This window comes from Ambystoma mexicanum, chromosome 3p, assembly GCF_040938575.1.
Source record: "Ambystoma mexicanum isolate Mex_15411 chromosome 3p, UKY_AmexF1_1, whole genome shotgun sequence".
NCBI classification, from domain to species: domain Eukaryota; kingdom Metazoa; phylum Chordata; class Amphibia; order Caudata; family Ambystomatidae; genus Ambystoma; species Ambystoma mexicanum.
The window spans coordinates 853,382,931-853,403,792 of record NC_090925.1 but is presented as its reverse complement, the minus strand read 5'-3'; the positions used below and the strand labels follow the sequence as shown (position 1 = coordinate 853,403,792).

General features: G+C 47.4%; 1 protein-coding gene across 4 annotated transcripts in view; it reads right to left on the bottom strand.

Moving 5' to 3' along the window:
- Positions 1 to 20,862, bottom strand: part of DOC2A (double C2 domain alpha) — an 890,443-nt gene that overhangs the window by 141,032 nt on the left and 728,549 nt on the right. For all 4 annotated transcript variants that reach the window (XM_069651975.1, XM_069651972.1, XM_069651973.1 and 1 more), the window contains exon 7: positions 12,012 to 12,071. In XM_069651975.1, coding sequence (XP_069508076.1) covers positions 12,012 to 12,071 — 60 coding nt within the window. The remainder of the gene's footprint in view (positions 1 to 12,011; positions 12,072 to 20,862) is intronic.

Here is a 20,862-nt window from a genome sequence, read left to right as displayed (position 1 = left end):
ATAGACCGTAAATATGTATGAACTATACTGAGTCAGTGAGTGTCAGAATAGTCGTTTTTGTTGCATTGGAAGAGTGATGCCAGGCCTACAGTTGATAACTGCTGAACCCATATGCATGCATTAGTAATGGCCGAACCCCAAACCCTCACCCATAATGATAGGCTCACAACTTGTTTCAAGTGTTGGCAATAAAAAGGCCGTAGGATTTTATTGTACAGATATGGGTTATGACAATAACAATATCACATATCATGATGGTATCATACTTTTGGGCACCGGGTCCTGAGGTTACCCCCTCGGACCCTTGCCACCTTCTTGTGTCCCACGACTTGTTGTGGGCACCGTACAGTGCCTTGTACTTCTTTTCGTTTTTCTCCCCTTTTGTAGGGTGGGTGGGTTCTGTGGTAAAGAAGCAAGAAGATTTGGAAGACACTGAGTAAACAGTGAACCTCCTGTTTGCTTGGGTCCCCGTTCAGGGTCCACAAACAGATTGTGTTTACTCTGAGCATGCTGCTCTCATTTATAGGACCTCCGGAGGCCCTGGGTCTTTGTTGTGCATGTGATGGGGGCCGCTGTTGTCGCAGCACCCGGCCGGATAGCCGACTGTCTGACCCCCTGGTGGGGCAGACTTTGAACCTGGGCCCTGCCTGACGGTTGTTTTCCTTATGGCGCTTAGCACCTTGCTGTTTGGAGGAAGGATGCGATGACTGTTCGCACCTTACCCTTCCGTGGCTTTTGTGCTGCCGAGACTGCGTGTCTCCGTAGCTGGGGGGAAGGAGAGGAGCAGGCGCGGGGTTTGGGGCTGCCCCTCTCCCAGCTGCCGATGGTAACAGCAGTTATCCTGCCTCGCTTGTGGGATGCCCATGCAGCATTGCCCATAACTGCTGAACCCACATGCATGCATTAGTAATGGCCGAACCCCAAACCCTCACCCATAATGATAGGCTCACAACTTGTTTCAAGTGTTGGCAATAAAAAGGCCGTATGGTTTTATTGTACAGATATGTGTTATGACAATAACAATATCACATATCATGATGGTATCATACTTTTGGGCACCGGGTCCTGAGGTTACCCCCTCTGACCCGTGCCGCCACACACGGGCAGGTTCCCGGCTGGCCGTGTTCCCCCAAGAGTATGCCCTAGAGACAGCCCCTGAGAGCAAGAGTTGTATTGATTTCCCGAAAGAAATGCTCCATGCCCTGGCTAGACAGATGGGTGCCATCGTCTAGAAAAAGGTCTGGGTTGCCTAGTGTAATGACTGGGTGTTTTATGAAACCCAGTCCTCTAGTCATACAGAATCTCTCTATAGTCCTGTTCAGTTTTCTTGTGGATATGTCTATAGATGTGTAGCAGTTGGCTCCTAGCCATTTCTTTCTTGGTAAGATGGCTGAGAAATATATTTCGGTACCCCTCCAGTTGTGCGAAATGCCTGCATAGAGTGCGTCTAGCTGTGTTGACTAGGTCGTTGCCCCCTAGATGTATGATCAGGAATTCTGGTGGGTCCCTGTATGCCACCAGTTCCGCTAATGTTTCGTGGACGTCCGCTCAACGTAGGCCTCTGTATCCCCACCATGAAGTAATGGTGTTTCTGAAAGGTGGCCCATCTTTAGTCTCTTCTGCCCATCTGCCTGTCCTGAAAACGAATGAGTGGCCAACTATCCATGCTGATCGGCGTGTGGTCCTCAATTCGCCTGTTGTTTCTGTGGTGGTGGGAGGGAGGGAAAAGCAAGACAAATTATTAGGGCAGATGGCTATATCGATTGCGGTCTGATATATCTTTTATAACAGTCTGACTTCCATCCCCCTATGTTTTTTAGTAGTTGCGGTGCTAAACCTCCTTGCCATGCAGCGGTGGTGGCACCTATCCTGAAGGAATGAGTGCCGAAATGTTTGGGATCTCACCCTGCTCTGCTGATTGCTTTCATCAGCACTCCTTTAAATTGGTAGCGGCTTAGGGCCGATGCATCCTTGTGGATTAAAAAACTCCCCCCCACTTTAGGTCGTTGTGCGTAATAGAGCTTGGTGATGCACGCCGGGCAGTTTGTTGCCTCATTGATGCAACAAATATTGATGGTTCTTTTTGCACCCGTTTTCGACTGTTGCATTTCTATATTAACACTCTCCTGTCTCACCCTGATTTCCATGACGCCCAGGCCGTTTGTGGCCTTGGTGCTGGAAGCGATGAGTTCACCTACCCGGAAAGCCCCGAAGTAGGCTAGGAAAAAGGCTGTTTTAAATAACATTATCTTGTAAGGGTGCCAACATATGGCTTCCAAATGGCTTGCTATCTGTACCAGTTTGGTGAAATCAAGGGGTCGGCGGGTATCCACTTGCGGCCCCTCCAATCTGCCCCATCCCTTCATTGCATAAGAAATGAGTGTGTTCTGAGTGGGGTCTGAATCGCCCCGAATTTTCGTAAAGTATGAGATTGCCACCAGGTGTCTTTTAGCCCAGCTCCTTTTGAAAGCTTGTTCCCGGGCCCATTTTAAAAATACTTCTATATCTTTAATCGTTATTAGTTCTATGTGGTTTAAACCTGTGGCTTTGAATACTGTTTGCAAACACTTACTGTACTGTGTTGCTGTGGTGTTTGCCACCACCCTCTCTGCCATCTCTGTTAGGAAGCCTGTGAGGTTGTTGGCACCCGTTGTTGTTGTGCCTGATTCTTGTTGGGCATCCCGGCCTGGGCTCTCTGGCGCTGGCGTTGATGCCAACGTGTAGCTGGCCCCCTTTTTAGAGGTGCCTGCTTTGTATTGGTCATCCCGGCCTGCACTCTCTGGTGCTGGCGTTGATGCCAATGTGTTGTTGGCACCCGTTTTATAGGTGCCTGGTTTTCGTTGGGCATCCCGGCCTGTGCTCTCTGGCGTTGGCGTTGATGCCATTATCCTTGTCTTCCCACTATTGCCCAGCATTCTGCTGGTATTGGCGTCATCTGTTCTTGGGCGTGCGGCGCAAGCTCTCGGAATCTTGTCCACTGGAAGCGAGATAAGGTATCAGCAATGTTATTATCTGCCCCTGAAATGTGCTTCGCTTTGAGTACAACGTTTACTTGTAGTGTGACTGTTGTAATGGCTCGTAATACTTTTAATACTAAAGGGCATTTCGTAGACCTTCTGTTTATGGAGCCCACTACAGCCATATTGTCGCACCAAATCAAAAGTTCCGTATTCGCTAGTCGCCTACCCCAGATGTGTAATGTTAGCCAGATGGGGAATATTTCTAGTAGGGTGATGTTTCTTGTCCACCCTGCTGTTTGCCATGAATTGGGCCAGTGTCCTGCCACCCATTCGGAGTCTAGTATGGCTCCAAACCCCTTGCTCCCAGCTGCGTCGATGTATAGGACCCTGTTTGACTGGGTATTTAAAAGTTTTTGCCAAAGTAAAGACCCGTTGAAATCTCTGAGGAATATTCCCCATGTTTCCAGGTCCTGTTTCACCTCTCTGCCTAGCCGGATATGCAAGTGTGGTTTGGTGAGTGATTTGATTTTGAACTCTAGGCATCTGGAAAATATCCTCCCTTGAGGTATTATTTTGGATGCGAAATTGAGGCTGCTTGCTAAGGATTGCATTTCCTTTATAGTACCCTTTTCTCTCTTTATCAGGTTTTGTATTTTAGCCAGGAGTTCTGATATTTTTGTTTCGGGGATTCTGCAGAGCCCCTTTGCCGAGTCTATTTCGATGCCCAGAAAGATTATGTTTGTGTCTGGTTTGGTGGTTTTTTCCCCCGCTAGGGGAATTCCCCATTGAGTGGCCATGTGCTCCAGTTTTGTTAAAGCCTGGCCGCATTCCTCGGAGTTTGGTGGCCTATGACCATGAAATCGTCTAGGTAAGGCACTATTTTTGTCCCTGGCCTCTGCTTTAGGAAAGCCCAATGAAAAAAGGAACTGAATTGCTCAAATAGTGCACAGGATACTGCGCACCCCATGGGAAGGCATCTATCTACGTAGAATTTGTTGTTAAAAGTGAAACCTAGCCACTGTTGTGACTCTGGGTGGACGGGCAAGAGTCTGAAAGCAGATTCGATGTCCAGTTTAGCCATCAAGACATTTTTGCCGCACTCTTGTATGAGCCTTACCGCTTCTTGGAAATGTGTGTAACTTACAGCGTATTCTGTGTGTGGGATGCCATCGTTTAGAGACTGGCCTTTTGGGCAGGAAAGCATGAAAGGTGATGGATTAGTCTCATTTTTCCGGGTTCTTTTTTGGGGACCAGGCCTAGTGGAGATATTAAATAGTCCTTCAGAGGCATGGCATCCCATGGACCTGCTACCCTGCCCAGTTGCAGTTCTTTCTTGATTTTGGTTTCTACTATATGGGGGTTGTCCCTGGCTGACTTTTGGTTCATCGGGATGTTTTGTGACCCAGTGCCCTTAAATGGGATAAAAAAACCTTTTGGTGAAACCCTGCGATATTATCAAACTGGTTTCTGTGTCTGGGTAGCTGGTTAGAGCGTCCCTAAAATTGCCCGGGTTGATGGGCGTTCGTCCTGGTTCTAAAATTGGGATATCATTCTTTTTTGGCTGGTAGTCTGGTGCAATTGCTTGTTGCATGGTCGCCATTGCAGTTTGTGCAGGTGTGTTTGTACCAGCATTCTTTGCCCCATGTACACTGGTTTTTCCCAAAATTTCTGCATGGGATGTTGGATTTGACAGCCTGCTGTTTGTTCTGTCTGTGAGCATTATTTTTAGCCGACCCAGGCTGGTTCCTCCGAAAGGGCTGTTCCCCTTTTTTAGATCTATCGTTGTCATGGGATTTGCTTACTTGCGAATTTTTGCTATTTTTGGAAGAAGAATGCATGGTATCTTCCTCCTGGGGAGGTCCGGCGTTGAGGGTGTATAAATCATTCTGGACTTCATCCCACTCAATGGCTGGTCTTTCTGACATGCTCCTCCTAAATCTGATGTCGTATGCAAGCCATGTCTTCCCCTTCTGTGTTACTTTTACTTCCCTTATTTTATCAACGTATGCCCAGATCTTCCTACCATCCATGGGAAATTTTTCTTCACATATTGTTGCTAGTATGGCAAAGGCCTGTAACCAGTTGTCCCAGTTTTGTTCGACCTGGGCGTTCCTGGCAATGACTTTCTCTTCTATTTTTTTGGGATCTCTAAAAGCGTCTTTCCCTTTGCACTGTGCTACTATTAGGGAAAAGATTTCTATCAACTCTTTGGCCCATATGGCTTCTTTGATTGTGGTATCAATGTTCCATGCCAGGCATCTTTTGTATCTATTTAATATCTCTGTTTGGAAAGATTTCATTTTTTGTTCTACTTGCGCATTACAGATTGATATAATGTCAGTTGTATTGCTGCCGGGTGTCCCTGTCGCGCATGTGTTGTCTGCGCCTGGCGTTGTCCATGCTTTTAGGGCACCTGTTGGATCAGTTGTTGGAGTTGTGGAGGCTGTTGCATTTATAGCTGTGGCCGCTATTGGCAACTGCTGTACTTGTTGTGGTGGAGTTGCTATAGGTAGTGTTACGGGTGGATTGACAACCATTATAGTAGGTTCTATTTTGATGGGGGGGGTTTGAGGCCCCAGGTTCCCTTGCGGGCTGCGTCTGTTTCCCCCTTATTTCTACCATTAGTTGCTGTAATTCCGCTATATTCTCGCATAATTTTGATAATTTTTTGGTACCTTTTCTGGTATCTTTGGATATTTTTAATGGTGCAGGAACCTCCTCCTGGCTGGGTGAGCTGGTAATTCCTTCCCTGGGTAGGCCGTACATGTTTTCTCTACCCCATGCCCATCCGTAGTGCTCTGCCGCTTCAATGGCTGCTAGCAATTGTGGTGATTTGGGCTTCTGCACCGGTGTTGGGGGTGCCCGTGTTTTCCGTTTGGGCCCCATGTTTTTCTATGCCTGCTATAGGAAAAAGAAAAAGGGGTTTTATCACGGAGTTAAACCGTTGTTTTCAGCGAGTTCTTTGCGCCTGTTCTATTTGTTGCCCGTGGTGGGTAACTGTTGACTGGTGCCTTCTTTGCCTGGGTTTCAGAAAACTTGGGCAGCCCCCAGGCTTGATTTACTGGATTTAAATAATTGGTTTCGCTGTGCGATCGCCCTGCAATATTACAGAAAGTATTTTAAATCTGCAGTCTTTGGGCCCGCCGAGTTTGAAAATGGGTTCGCAGCTCTGCGTTGCTGTCAAGCAAAGACGAGCTCCCATGCTGGTTTGTGACTCTGCCCAGTTTAAAATTGGCTTGCGTTATCCTGCCACATCTGCCTTATAACGCAGGGGTTCCGGTCCACTGTAATAAAATGTATCCTTTCTGGACATAAATGTCTATTTTTCCTCCCTCATAGCCCCAGCGCGGTGGCTCACCTGAAAAGTGTTGAATCGGAAACCGTCTGTGCCGTGCTGTTCGAGTGGCGCTTCTCCTTCGTTCGCACTGGTTTTGTGGCTGATTCCGCAGCACGCGTCTTTGTTTGCTGTGGATTGGACACGCTCGCCGCTCGCTTTTCGGTCTATGCCGAAAATGTTGAAGCTGACAGCGTCCGCGCTGGCCGTTCGGTTGCCGTTTCTTCCTTCGTTAAAACTGCATTGCAATTGGTTTGAACAGTACAATGTTCAGGAAGGAAAAAGGCACTGTGATGTACATTGAACTTCAAGAATTGCTAAAGAAGCAAGAAGATTTGGAACACACTGAGTAAACAGTGAACCTCCTGTTTGCTTGGGTCCCCGTTCAGGGTCCACAAACAGATTGTGTTTACTCTGAGCATGCTACTCTCATTTATAGGGCCCCGGGAGGCCCTGGGTCTTTTGTTGTGCATGTGGTGGGGGCCGCTGTTGTCGCAGCCCCTGGCCGGATAGCCGACTGTCTGACCCCCTGGTGGGGGAAGACTTTGAACCTGGGCCCTGCCTGATGGTTGTTTCCTTATGGCGCTTAGCACCTTGTTGTTTGGAGTAAGGGTGCGATGACTGTTCGCACCTTACCCTTCCGTGGCTTTTGTGCTGCCGAGACTGCGTAGCTGGGGGGAAGGAGAGGAGCAGGCGTGGGGTGTTGGGGCTGCCCCTTTCCCAGCTGCCGATGGTAACAGCAGTTACCCTGCCTCGCTTGTGGGATGCCCATGCAGCATAGCCCATAACTGGCTTCACAGCCTATCGCTCCTCTCCGGCGGGGAGAAGGTATCCTTCAAGTATAAACAGTGACTTCATAAATATGCAGCCATTTGTGATGATTTTAATGATTTGTATGTTTAGCCCCCCCTCCACCCTGCCCCCTTCTTTCTTTCTTTCTTTCTTTCTTTCTTTCTTTCTTTCTTTCTTTCTTTCTTTCTTTCTTTCTTTCTTTCTTTCTTTCTTTCTTTCTTTCTTTCTTTCTTTCTTTCTTTCTTTCCCATTTAGGGTTTTGTCCTTAAGGTGTTTTCCTTTTTTGCATTTCATAATTAATGGGCCTGTTGCTGTTATAACCTGGATGTGTTTTGAATGAATTGCCTGTTATGTATAGATTATGGATATAGTCGTTTATTTTTTTTAATTCACACATAACAGCCAAGTAACTGAAATGCAAAGATGGCTGTGCTATTTACCAAACAAGGCAGCCCTCTTGGTTGACAAAGGTATCAAAGAGAAGGTTAATTCTGTGTGAATGTGTAGGAGAGGATGCCATAGTTGACTAGCAGAATGCTGTATGTGGGAGGGGGTGGTTTGAGCATATTTTTAATAACAACCACTGTACGATTATGGTCTAAACTGAGAAGGGTCAACTCGAGGCAGACAAGAGAAGCTCTAGTTTAACAAAGGTAATTTTGGGCTTGTTGCGGGGATGGGGCAAATCTGAAGAATGGAACATAAACCTTCAGTGGCAACATCAGGAGGGCTTCTTCGTGCTTGTAATAGTTCCCATCTACTAGGTTGCGCATCTCAATCTGAGTTCCCTCCCCAACACAGAGGACCGGTTCAATTCGCTCACAGTCCTAGAGGTTCTTCGTATCCCCGAAACTCTTGCATGTCCTGCGAGTCACTGTCTCCGGTTCTTTGCTTCTCATCCTCACATCTGGACGTCTCTTGTTCTGCAGCAGCCAAGGCACAGCAGTAGTGAGCCAAGCCCTTACAGTTCCACATAGAGGATGTTGTCGGAGGGGTTATAAGGATTTTAATTCTATTCTCTCGCTGCCTCCCTGTCTGTATCTTGGCACATTTCCCCACAGCCATTCCTTACTTTACGCCTCTTTGTGTTGCCACATTCTCTTGGCTGGTGGATCTGCTCTTGCATCTTCTCTCCTCCAGGCTGTCTCTCCCTCATACTACTCAGTGTTCTGCACATGCTTGTAGCTCCATCCTTCTCAAGCTCACCCTATTTAGTGACTGGGGGGGCTACTACTGATCTTCCACCAACCCTCCCTCAGAGACTCCCGTGACAGCCTTTCTTTTTCTAATATTTCTTTCACCTCCCTCTTGATTGCCTCCTTCCAACCTCTTTCCTTTCTCCGCTGTCTCCTCCGATCTCCTCTTGGCATTTCTTTCTCACCTCCCTCTCTCTAGGGACTCCTGCAACCTTCTCTGGACATTTCTTTTCAACTTCTGTCCTCTCTTGTGTGTGTCTGACAGTCCCCTGATGTTTTCTTTAAACCCGCTCTCTTACTCCAAACTATCCTTTTATCTGCTCCATCTCAGCCCATGCTCTACGCCTCTCCATCCTCCTTCAGCTTCACCTCAGCCAGCTCTGTACTCCTCCGTATTACCTCCTGCTCCTGCTCCACCTCAGCCTCCCCTCTGCTTCTCCACCTTGCCTGCACTTCACTTTGCCAATAACCACTCCTGCCACTCCATCTGCTTATCTTGTCACCCAAACTACTCCATGAATCCCTGTGGCTTTTGTCAGGCCGTAGGTTCTCCAGATGGGTCCTATGCTAAAGAGCCTACAATGTGTGGGCTATGTCTGTGTGGATTGGTGCAGTGAGGATCAGAGATTCATTTCACCTCTTTGTAATTGGGAGATGCAGTGCCATCGAGCCCTAAAAAACCAAGCCTTTTTTAGGCTAGTCCGCATCTCGATTTTCGTCCCTGTGCATCTGCTGCTGCTATGTGAACCTCCCTCGTTGGACTTCTGCAACAACCATGATATGGTCAATGCCACCTGTCCAGCCATTCTCACATTCGGTGGTGCAGTTAGTTTTACTCCTAGTTTCCCCGACTCGGGTTGCCGGCATTTGGACAAACCACATGGCCCTGACTCACCACATAGTCATGGGTATCCCTTAAAGGGGGAAGGAGCTGGTGGCCATATCTCTTTGAACAATCCCCTGCCATGACCCAGGGGGGACGTGGTATGGTCTGGGAGATCGTGCATGCCTTCCATGGCCACCCGATTCACCACCACCAGGCACTGGCAGGGGACTTCGTCATGGGTCCTAGCTCCACATTTGGGTTGTGATTGGGGTTTAAGTTTAGGTTTGAGTTAGAATTAGAGGCAGGGGGCCTCATTACGAGTTTGGCAGCAGCCATGGAGCTATTAGCTCAAGTTAGTATATACTTCCGGTTTTCCCTACTGTCTAGGTTCTGACTTTGCTAGAAGGGAAAAGCTGTCTATTTAATCTCCCTCAGTGTATTTCTAGACTGGCCGTACACAATCAATGCTGTTAGTCGATTAACAGGGATAATAGTGAGTGCCTTCAGACCTGCTGGCCAACCATGCCTTCTTCCTATAATGCCCACCTATTCCTCTCCCTCTCTTTCTGATGCTCACCTCTCACTCCTCTCCTGCTCCCAACTCCACCCACCTTCACTCGTTGTACAGCCTGTGTCTCACTCCTCTGTTCTTCCAATCTCTCTCACTCCTCCTACTACCTGCCTCCACCCTTTGATATTTCTTCTTCTTCCTCATATTAGCTCCATGGCTGCCGCCAAATCGGGCTCCTTTACCGGGTTCCCAGAATGAGGAATTACCGGGCCATTCCGTGTACGGAGGGCCCGGTAATTCCTCCCTCTGGGAACCCGGGCCTGGACCTTCCCCATTCCAATCTGAGCCCCCATAGGGCTCAATGGGAATGGGAGAGGGAGCTAACAACGGGCCGATTACGAGCGGCCCGTTGTTTGCTCCCTCTTCCCCTTGCGGGACCCGGTAACGATGCCCGATTTGACCAGGTATTCCTTACTGGGTCCCGCAAGGGGAGCTTGTATTCGTGCAGAATGGTGTTAACGGGTCCGCACCCACTAGCGGGACCCGTTAACCCATTCCGCACCGGCCGTAACGAGGCCTGGGGTCTCACGTCCCTCCTTCACATGAGATAATAAGGTAGGGTGTATTATTAAGGTTTGAGGTAGAGTTTGTGTTAAGATTAGAGGTACCTTTGGGTCCATACTTCACATCAGGGTTAACGTTCATGTTTAAGGTGAGTGTTGTTTAATGTTTAAATGTACTGTTATGATACTTTTCTTGCATTAGAGTTAATTTAGTGTTCAAATGAGACATCTTCTTTAAAATAAATGCGCTGTTCCTTACCGTTGAAGTTTTGGTGTAAACCATCAGATTTTCTCAATAGAAAAACGTTTCCATCTACTTCTACTCCATTTGTTCATTTGGGAGTTTTTTTAATAGCTGAGGCTGTGCTCTACTTTGTGAATATCCCTATGCCCGAAAACAGTGAGTGACATCAGAAGAGGAAGCAGCATGCAGCCTGCGGGTCCAGAGCAGAGTATATTTCTTTGCTGTTTAATGTTTTGCGTTTCTGCACAGTGATAGTCAGTGTGAGATTGTAAACCCTGGTCTGTCAATCACGCGAGACTATAATGCACATAACCTATTGGGGAGAGACACGTGATCTGTAGGTTACTGCAATGCGAGGAAGGATGTATATTAGCACTGCCGCCGGGCAATGCTATACTGCAGGGTTGTCCAACTCCAGGCTCCGAGGGCCTGGAGTTAATATTTAGAAGCAAAAATGTGCATACATTTAGAATCATTGCATGCAAATTTATCTCATGAATTTTAATGAGGGGATTCCAGAAAATGTGACATGGATGCAGCCCTCGAGGCCTGGATTTGGACATCCCTGCTATACTGGAACCTAGAAGTGAGGTTTAAGACCAGAGAGTAACATGCAATGCCTGGATGTGGAGTGAATCCAAGTGATCTGTGACAGCTCCCACCTCACATTTGCCAAATAAGGAGTATTATGGGCAGGCTGGGAGACTAATGCTTGCTTCTAAACACATAGCCAGTTATTGTGAGCAGTAACGTACACCATCCATGCCATGATTGGCGAGGACCGCACAGAGAATTTGAGAGCACATGTTTAGGTGGCAGTGGTGAGCTGAGAATCAGGCAAAGGGAGCTGATGGCCGAGACTTACCTGTCATCATAGAGCGAGTTTGTGGCAGAGCCAGGTCGGACTGGGGCCAGGGGTGGTACCACAGCATGGCTGCCTGAGGGACATTGGCCAACTGATGGATCCTACACGCTGCAGATCCCACCCCATTGCAGTGGAGAGGGCAAATGGACCTTTGACTGAGGTGCCATAAATCTTTGCACCGGTGCTGACTTGGGCACAAGATGGTGAGTGGACTCCCCTGAGGGCACAGAATCAGTGGCAGAGTCCAGGCAAGACTGATACAAGGGGAGGAGACGGAGAAGGAGGAGGAAGGACTTGCCTCTGGTCACCCATTAAGTCAGAGACATCATTAGAGAGAGGACCGCACGAGTAGGATTGGGCCCACAACTAACCCCAAGCACTGAGTTAGCCGCAGCAGTAACAGAGCTGGGGTACAGGGAAGGCGTCACCTGAGGTCACACAGAGAGTAATCAGCAGAGCTTTGAATCAATCTGAGTCATGGACACCGGAAGTGGCACCCCTAGCTCAAAGTTATCAGATTAGTCCATTTTACAGCAGGCACCATGCCCCAATCCTGGGGTTTCATTTCACAAACATTTGCATTCTGGGTGTTGTGGAACGGTGTGTATTTGGTAACATTACGGTATGGTCCCACAGAGTCTGCGGATGCACTGCGGTGGTGTAGATCTGTTTAGCCTTGTCATAGAGGAGGCTACTAAGATGCTGTATATGGATGCTTACCTCCTTCAGGTAACAGGAAATTCCCCTCAAGGCGGCTGTCATGGAGGACGGTGAGGCAAGCTGCAGTGAGAGAAAAAGAGAAGGGTGAGAAAGGGAAGAAACACAGAGGAGACAGGGAGAGAGAATGGGGACATGAGGGGGGTGGGTGGGATAGGCATGGAACTACAGAGAAAAGAGTGAAGCTCGTGATTACAACTTGGGGGAAGTATAAGAAAACAGAGGGATGGACAAAGTAATCACATAAGAGATGGGATGAAATATAAAAGTAAAGTAATAAAACCATACAAATGAGACAAAAAATAGGCATGAAAGAAGGGATTGAAGGGGTTGGATATATATTTAGGGAGGGCAGCTGGGTGAAAGCGAAAGAATACAAAGGGGTATATATTGAGAAGTAGGGGTCTAAGATGAGGAAGGGGTTAAGCGTTCGATAAAAGGTCAAGAAGAGAAAATGGTAGAAATATACACATCATCGCAGGTACAGCTGTAGGCAATAAAGTGTGTCTGTACATATGTGCGTGTACCTGTCTTTCTATGTCTGTTTGCAAATATATTATGGGGCTCATTCCGACGTAACTTGTGTGACAAAGTCAGAAACCTGACCCTGGCACAAGGAGACAGGAACACATGTCCTGTCCCCTCTCCAACTGCCAGTGTTTACATGTGCCATACCAACTTGCATCACCTCATACCTCTTGACAAAATTACTGGCCAACCATAAGAAGAGACCACCTAATGGACAGCAACCCAGAGGCGTTGCTAGGGGAGAGCCGAGGGGGCTATAGCCCCGGATAGAAGCTCAGTCGCTACAGCCAAACGGCTAGCTTGCCCCGACTCCCAACCGACCCGACATTAGCCTAGCCCCAGATCTTTTCCAAACCTAGCAACACCCCTGCACAGCCCATCAGCTCACCACACAATCCAGTTACAGATCCAACTCGGAGCGAGAGAACCAATGAAAGGGGAGCCGGAGCCCCAACGCAGCTTTTCCAGGCTTCATGCGATGTGCTTACAGATCCCACCGGAAGGGAGAGAACCAATGAAAGGGGAGTCAGAGCTCCAACGCAGCTTTTCCAGGCTTCATGCGATGTGCTTACAGATCCCACCGGAAGAGAGAGAACCAATGAAAGGGGAGTCAGAGCTCCTGCGTGCCTTTTCCAGACTACGTGCACTGCTCCCCAGCATCTGTGTGCATGGCAGCATAACAGCTGCGGCCATCCTAGACCACAGAGACTTACAGTAAATGCGGAAACCGCTCAATAGGATTACACCTACCCCGAAGACCTCGCCTCAGACCCCTAACATGAACGCGGACACTTTGCAGTGAGGGCTACCTAGGGGAAAGGGGCGGGCCTAACCCAATGTTTGTAACTTCCTGTGATTATAACCCCTCCCAGGCTGGAGGGACAGGAACAAATTGGCCAGGGTGAGAGAACCCATCAGTGGAGGTGAAGGAGGATCAGAGAAGCAAGAGGAAACAGGAAGTTGTAGGTTGTTCAGGTGAGGCTAGAGGTGATGAAGGTGGCAGACCAAGAGACCAGCCAGAGGAAGGATGGTGGAGAGTGGAGGCACATTAACGAAAAGGTAAGCGATTGGTTGGAGAGAGAAAGTGAACTGTGGGCTGAGTGTTCGTACATGACTAGCAAGTGACAATTCTTAGATGGAGTGTGGGGAGTGAGTGGGACGTTTCTGTGAGAGGAAAAGGGATGTGACTGGGGAGAAGATAGGATAGAATGGGAGTGGTAGTGTGGAGGAGGGAGTACTAGCATGGAGGAGGGAGAAGTAGCATGGAGGAGGGAGTTGTAGAGTGGAGGAGGAAGAAGAAGAAACATCAAAGGGTGGCGGCAGGTGGTAGGAGGAGTGAGAGAGATTGGAAGAACAGAGGAGTGAGACACAGCCTGTACAACGAGTGAAGGTGGGTGGAGTTGGGAGCAGGAGAGGAGTGAGAGGAGAGCATCAGAAAGAGAGGGAGAGGAATAGGTGGGCATTATAGGAAGAAGGCATGGTTGGCCAGCAGGTCTGAAGGCACTCACTATTATCCCTGTTAATCGACTAACAGCATTGATTGTGTACGCCCAGTCTAGGAATACACTGAGGGAGATTAAATAGACAGCTTGTCCCTTCTAGCAAAGTAAGAAACTAGAGAGTAGTGGATACCAGAAGTATATACTAACTTGAGGGGTAGGGACGCCTGGGTTAAGGATGGAGGGGTGCTTTTAGATGAGAGGGAGAGGGACGGCCCCAGTGCCCTGCTGAACAGTTCAATAAAAACCCTTGAACCATGTCTGGGACTTGTAGTGTTTTTCGAGACACCTTGACACTTGGTTACCAATACTGCCATCTGTTTTGGCGCAATTACCACCCGATCATGGCTGGCAGCATGGCACTCTGTAATTTCCAGGGTCTAGTGTTCAAGTCAAGGATGTACCTGAAACCTTTTGACAAATCACCTAATTTAAGCACATACTTGTAAATTGGCAGTGTAAGAAAAATGGCAGTACTTCAGTCAGAGCCCAAAAACCTGGCGGTAACAGTAAGAATGCCATTCATTTCTTTGCGGCACCGCCAAACTTGCTAGGAGCCCCTATGTCTCCTCAGCTGGCTATCTCCACAATATGAAGTATGTAGGTGTGCCTGCACCTGTCTGGGTGCATTTCTATATTTATGTATCTTGGTTCTAGGTATGTCTCCAAAAGGATAATTCATTGGAATGATGAAATCCGGTTGAATCATTAGCCATAATTCATGCGCGTGACGTTTCCTTGAATTGTGGCATCCTGCTCACAAATGAAAAAAGGCCATAGCCGTCAACCTTTTCACGGTTGGCTTATGGGCAAAGGTATTAGTATATAGGGTGTAACTAGAAAGATGACCTGGTTCAAGCAGAACATTGTGTCCTACAACTGTTTCTTTTTGGCTCAAATATTTCACTTTTGCATCACAATTAATTTTGTGTTAGAGGTGGAGCTTTGGCATCACAATTAGATGTAGCACAATTTGGTTTGGCTTTATTTGTGTAGTCATTAGGATTGTGTAATGTGCCACATCCACTTCAGATCGACACAATCAGTTGGCTCATATATGTGGCTTTTCAGAACCTCAAATAGTTTGGCACTGTAGCATCAACTTAGTTTTCATTCATAGATGGTGCTTTAGTTTCCCCAAGTCTCGGGAGGATAGCTCAGCGGCAACCTGCTCGCCTTGGAATTAAGCACGTTATAAATAACCTATCATATCAAGTGGCTTAGCTCATCGGTGGCACTTTAATGCCGCCTGTCTGGGCTCAATAGTTATGGTGTATGGAAGGCACTCTAGCAGCACCCTTGGTGTTGATTTAGCACCAAGTGGGGGGTGTCAGAAGGATTTTAATACATATAAGGGGTATGGCACGCAACAGACAGCTCAAACTGAAACTCACTGGCGAGCCGGACTGGACTGGTGGAGTGCCAGGATGCGGCACTCCTCTCCCAGAGCCTCCATGGCCCGTTAATGGCGCCTTCCTGCTCTCTGCATGGGGCATGGTAGACAGTTCGCGCAGTCCAAGGTGCTTCCTTTAGCTCCCTTTAGCAATGCCAAATCTTTGGCTTTGCCAGTTTTTGTTTAGTGCAGCATAGCATCTGATGAATGGTCACTTTATCGTAAATGGAAAATCAATACCACATGAGGATACAGCGAGATGTTGGGCCAGGGTAGGATGAGGGGTGTGAGAAAACAGTGTGTATGGAGATCTTCCCCATAAAAGAAGGGTGATTTATACCGCGCACCGCTACCACCCAGGAGCAGTCTCCACGCGCTCATGTGGCTCTGCAAGAGAAAAGGGCGGGGTGTGTTAGTGAGGATAGGGTGATAGGATAGGTTCAGAACCAGGAGAAACTGGTGCCTGTGTGCGTTGTGGAAGTTGGTTTAGAGGCCCGCTCGTCGTCACCATAAGGGTAGGACTCAGTTCCTCAGATGTGTGCTAGTGTTTTATGTTGGGTGTGTGGGTCGTGTGAGGTTAGGGCGGGGTTATGGGCGTGTGCACTGGTTAGTTGTATCCATAAGGGTGGTCCAATGTTCCAGATGCCCGTTATGTATTCGGTTGAATTATGTTGGCGTGCTTTTGTGTAGTACTGATGGATTTATGGATTATGTGCACTAGTATGTTCCATCTAAAAGTTATTTCCAGAGTCTCTGAGGTTTGAGTGCAAGGATTCGACTGATGCTAGGTGTGTCTATGTGTAGTGTGTCTAGCCCCTAGTCGTGCATAGTGGCATTGGTTATGTTGGAGGAGCAGGATAGGGGGATTGCTTAGTACATCGTTTCGTTTCGACAGTGACTCTGATGTATGTCTTTGGTTGCTGCTCCATGGTACCTTCCAAACGCTCTTGGCTGTGGTCCGTTGGCCAGCACTGGCTTCCCTCCAAGCACAGAGGCTAACCAACCCCGCAGTTTTTCCATGGGCAGAGGGTCGGTTGTACCTAGTGTGTTACTATTTACTCAGCGAGGATTAGTCAGGGCAGTTGCGCTTTGGCCTATTGTACGGATGGCTGTTAAATGTACTCATGGCAGGTAATGCAATAACTTTGAGGAAGTGGTGCGTGACTGGCCTACCCTAGTTATGTAGGTGGTACCTGGTTAGTTTGACACTTGGATTTAAAGTGTTACCTGGCAGGGCTTTCCTAAGTACATAGATTCGCGCGAGGGGTGTCTTGCTGTTGGGTGGGATACTCTTCCATGATCTCTCTAGCTGGGGATGGGGAAAGGTGGCAGTGGGGTATTCAGGTCCTCCTTGTTTTCTCTACTGGCGTCTGTGACCATGTCCCTTAGTGTTTTTCATTCAGTCCTCAATGTTTTGCTGCCATTGTCCCTTTGCGCTTGTCATTGTCCGTTGAATAACTACGGTTTTAGTTGTTTCCTGCAGGTGAGGTGCTCTTCTGTGGTTCTAATTTCTTTGAGCATGGTGTTCTATAGATTAGCAATTACGTGTGAGAATGCTGTTCCTCCGCATTTCCTCTTTTCATATTGTTTTGCCTCTATCTGTAGGTCGTCGCTTGCTCTTAGGTACCTTCTTGGCTGGTCACAGTGGATCTTGTCCTGGAGGAATTTGGCACCTTGTCTGTTCAAGGATTTATGGGCAATGCAGAGGGCTTTGGATTTGATGTGTTTTGAGGGCTTCTCAGAGCTGAAGTGATATGGAATCTTCTGTTTTATCTCAGGAGAATCCTGGCTGCAATGTTTTGGAGCCGTTGGAGTTTTTTGATGAGTCTTTCTGGCATTCCTAGGTAAAGGCTGTTTTTGTAGTCAATTCCTGTTAGTATCAGGGATATGATTGTAAGGGTTCTGTGTGGAAAGAAAAGGAATGGCATGGACTTGCGGTTCCAAGCATTGTCTGTTGTCGACAGGGGCGCGATGAAACCCACATTTCTGGGGTGAGGGGGCTAAATGGTGATGGGAGGGGCCACTTCAGAAACTGGAATGGGCAATCTTGGAGGCTCCGCCCCCTCTATTCAATCCTAAGGGTTGCACAGTATGCTAGCAAGACTAACCAAGTGATTGGATTTAAAGACAATATACCCATTTAATTGCTTTGATAATTTCTATATCTAAAGCCCAGGCATCTGATCAGGCATCACCCTTTAAGCAAAAGTGACTACCTGGGGACCAGACAGTAGTACAGTGTGCAACACCCTTCCCTTTCCCATCGCTTCCATGCACCCCCCAACTCCTGCACTTTACCGGCCAAAATCAGCTACTCGGCACAGCATTACACATCGTGCGCGCGCGCGCACGCACGCACGCACGCACACACACACACACACACACACACACACACACACACACACACACACTTACCCACCATTCACTCACTCATTTAAACATACCATTCACTCACGCCCCATTCCCCGTACACTTGCTCATTCACAAGCGCCCCGTGTCCCCATCCCTATTCATCATGCCCTCCTTCACACAGACTCACACATTACATAATACATATACATAATCCTTGCACCATGTATGCATACATATTGAGCTAACATAAAACAATGCTTCCATCACTTCTCTGATTCACAAAAAGCGAGTGCGCACATCAGCCCCCTCCTCTTCGATGGGAAAGAGCACATATAACACTGTTATATGTTGGCTCCCATCTGTGGGGAGGGGGCTGCTCATGTGCGCATTTGATTTCTGCTATGCAGAGATGTGAGGTAAGCCTGTCATGATATTAGCAGCTTTTAAGTTTTGCTGCATTTGTGCAAATACATTTTTCTGCGCAAACACAGTAAAACTTTAACGCCATCCATTTCAGGAAAGACTTACCTCCCCTCTTTGCTTAACAAAAAGTGAGTGCACACATCAGCAGCCGCCTCCCCACGGATGCAAGTCAAACTATAACAATGTTCTGTGTTCTTTCACATCCAAATGGGAGGGGGCTGATGTACGCACTTGCTTTTTGTTAAGCAGAGAGGTAGGGGAAGCCTTTAACGCCGCAGGTTTCAGGAAAGGGTTACTTCCTCTATCTGCATAACAAAAACAAAGTGTGGAAGCCCGGCCCCTCAACCCACATTTCAGGGGCGGATCTGAATCCCGATTAGCTCAATGATGTTGCGCCACTGGTTGTCCATGAGTATTCCTAGGATATTTACCACGTTGAAAGTCTCTGTTTGTGTTCCCATGCCTGTTGGCCCGTCCAATTGCGGATTGGTTGCATTGCTTTTGCAAGTTGAAACCATTATTTCTGTTTTTGCCAGGTTAAATTTAAGGTTGTTCGGTGTCATCCGATTGTCGATGTCTGTGAGCCAGTGCTGAGGCTGTTGTTTGGTTCCTGGGTTGTGATTATCTTCACAATCAGCTGTGTGTCATCAGCGCAGTTGTGGGCGATCATTCTGTGGGTTCGAATTATTTTCATCAGAGGGTCATGTAGCTGTTGAAAAGTAGGGGGTGCTGGATCACTTTGGAATACTACAGGAGATATTTTTGGTGTTTGAGGTGAAAGGTGGTGAGTGGGTTCTTTCGGTTCGATTTGTGAGGAAGGAGGTAAGCCGCCTTAGGGTGGATTCTTCTATGCCAAATTCTGTCTGTCTTTTATTGGTGTTGCATGCTAATTGTGTCAGATGCATCAAATATGTCCAGTAGTATGAGGGCAGATTGGGTGCCATTGTCTGCGTTTATTTTCAGGTCGTTCCATATCGATAGGAGTGCTGACTCTCTACCTCTCATCGGTTTGAGGCCAACCTGTAAGTGGTCGAGTATTCCGTTTGTTTCAACGTATTTAAGTAGGATTTTGTATGCCTGGTTCTCCAAGATCTTCGCTGGGTAGGGCAAGTTGGAGATAGGTCTGTAGGTGCTTGAATCGTCTGCCCTACTGATTCTTTTTTTATCAGTGGTTTGATGTATGCTGATTTGAAGGAGGTTGGTACAATTCCTGTTTTTGTGACAGGTTCATTAGGTGACGGAAGTGTGTCGCTGCGGTTTTGTGGTTGAGGATTTCTTTGAAGATGTCCAGGTGCAAGGGTCGCTTGGAGATCCTGCAAGGTTGGTATCCTTGGTAAGTGCAGAGAAGATTTCTTCTGTAATTGGTTCGAAGCAGCTGAGTCTTGCTGCAGTCAGTGTTTCATAAAATGATGAAATGTTTACAAAACTTAATCTGCCATATTTATTATCATTATATTTAGTGGCATGAAAATGTGGCATGGAGCCTTGTATTTTTAGAAGCAAGGACTAAAGTCACTCTCAGTCTCTTCTTTCGAGTTCTTGCTTCCATGTGCCCTTTGGTACCACCAGGTGCCAGTCATTTAATATTAATTTGTTCGGATCTCTATACCCAGCACAATAAGTGTACTTTTTTCAGTGTGTGTACCTTCGATATTCATAAAATACTACCAGGGACTTCATTTAGGGGTCACCGGGGTCGCACTTGCGACCTCTGAGATCTTCCGTGTTACCCCTGTGGTACCCCTGTGGTCTAACTTGCTACCCAAAAAAAACTTTTTTAAAAAAACAAATTGAAGATCCTGGGCTCCTGGGCTACGGCCAATGCCATGTGGCTCTTTCTTTCTGGAGTGGCTGGCTTTCTTGTTCAGGCTTCTTAAAACAGGGATTTTCCACACGTGTAACACTTTGAGCAGTGACCCTAAATAAGAAAGAATAGGAATAACAAATAATTCTATACAATAATCACTAGACTCTTTAAAGGTTTATTTCAGGTACACTTCAGGGGATGAGTTACTGATTTAGTGTGTTCTTAAACACCGCAAATTCGCAATGCTGACAAAATACTCCAAAAAGCATTTAGAGTAGAATAAGCATCCATTTCGTACTATGTATTTTTCTTTTCGCAAGTTGCAGTTATAGCATGTTTTTTTCTGCCGATACATATGGTGATTCATTCTTGTATGAAATGTTTATGACGTTACAGCGCGATTGTAACCAGATTCTTCATAGTGTAGTTAGGAACAATGCTATGTGATACCACTTCCTGTTTTGTCAAGGGGTAAAAGGTTGTTTTCCATCTCTTCCCGTGATGTCACTTTGGGGTGTGTTAAACCCGGATGGGCCCTCGCAATGAAGACAGGCACACCGAGGGTTGGGAAACACGTCTTTTATTTCCCTAATACAACTTCTTACTGACCCTTGAAACTCCCTCCCCCCGGCGTCACGCGTCACGTGTCGGGGCCACGTGATACAGTCCGTGTCTCTTAAAGAGACAAGTCCAGCGTAACATCACCCCCGGACAAATGTCCTTGCAACAACAACATTAACATTCTTCAACTAGGTGTAACGGTTTCTTCACGACACGATGGGGTCGACCATTGGTGGCTTCTCCCGAATCTTCCTCTGGCCCTTGCGTTCTCTTCATTCCTGGGCGAGGTGA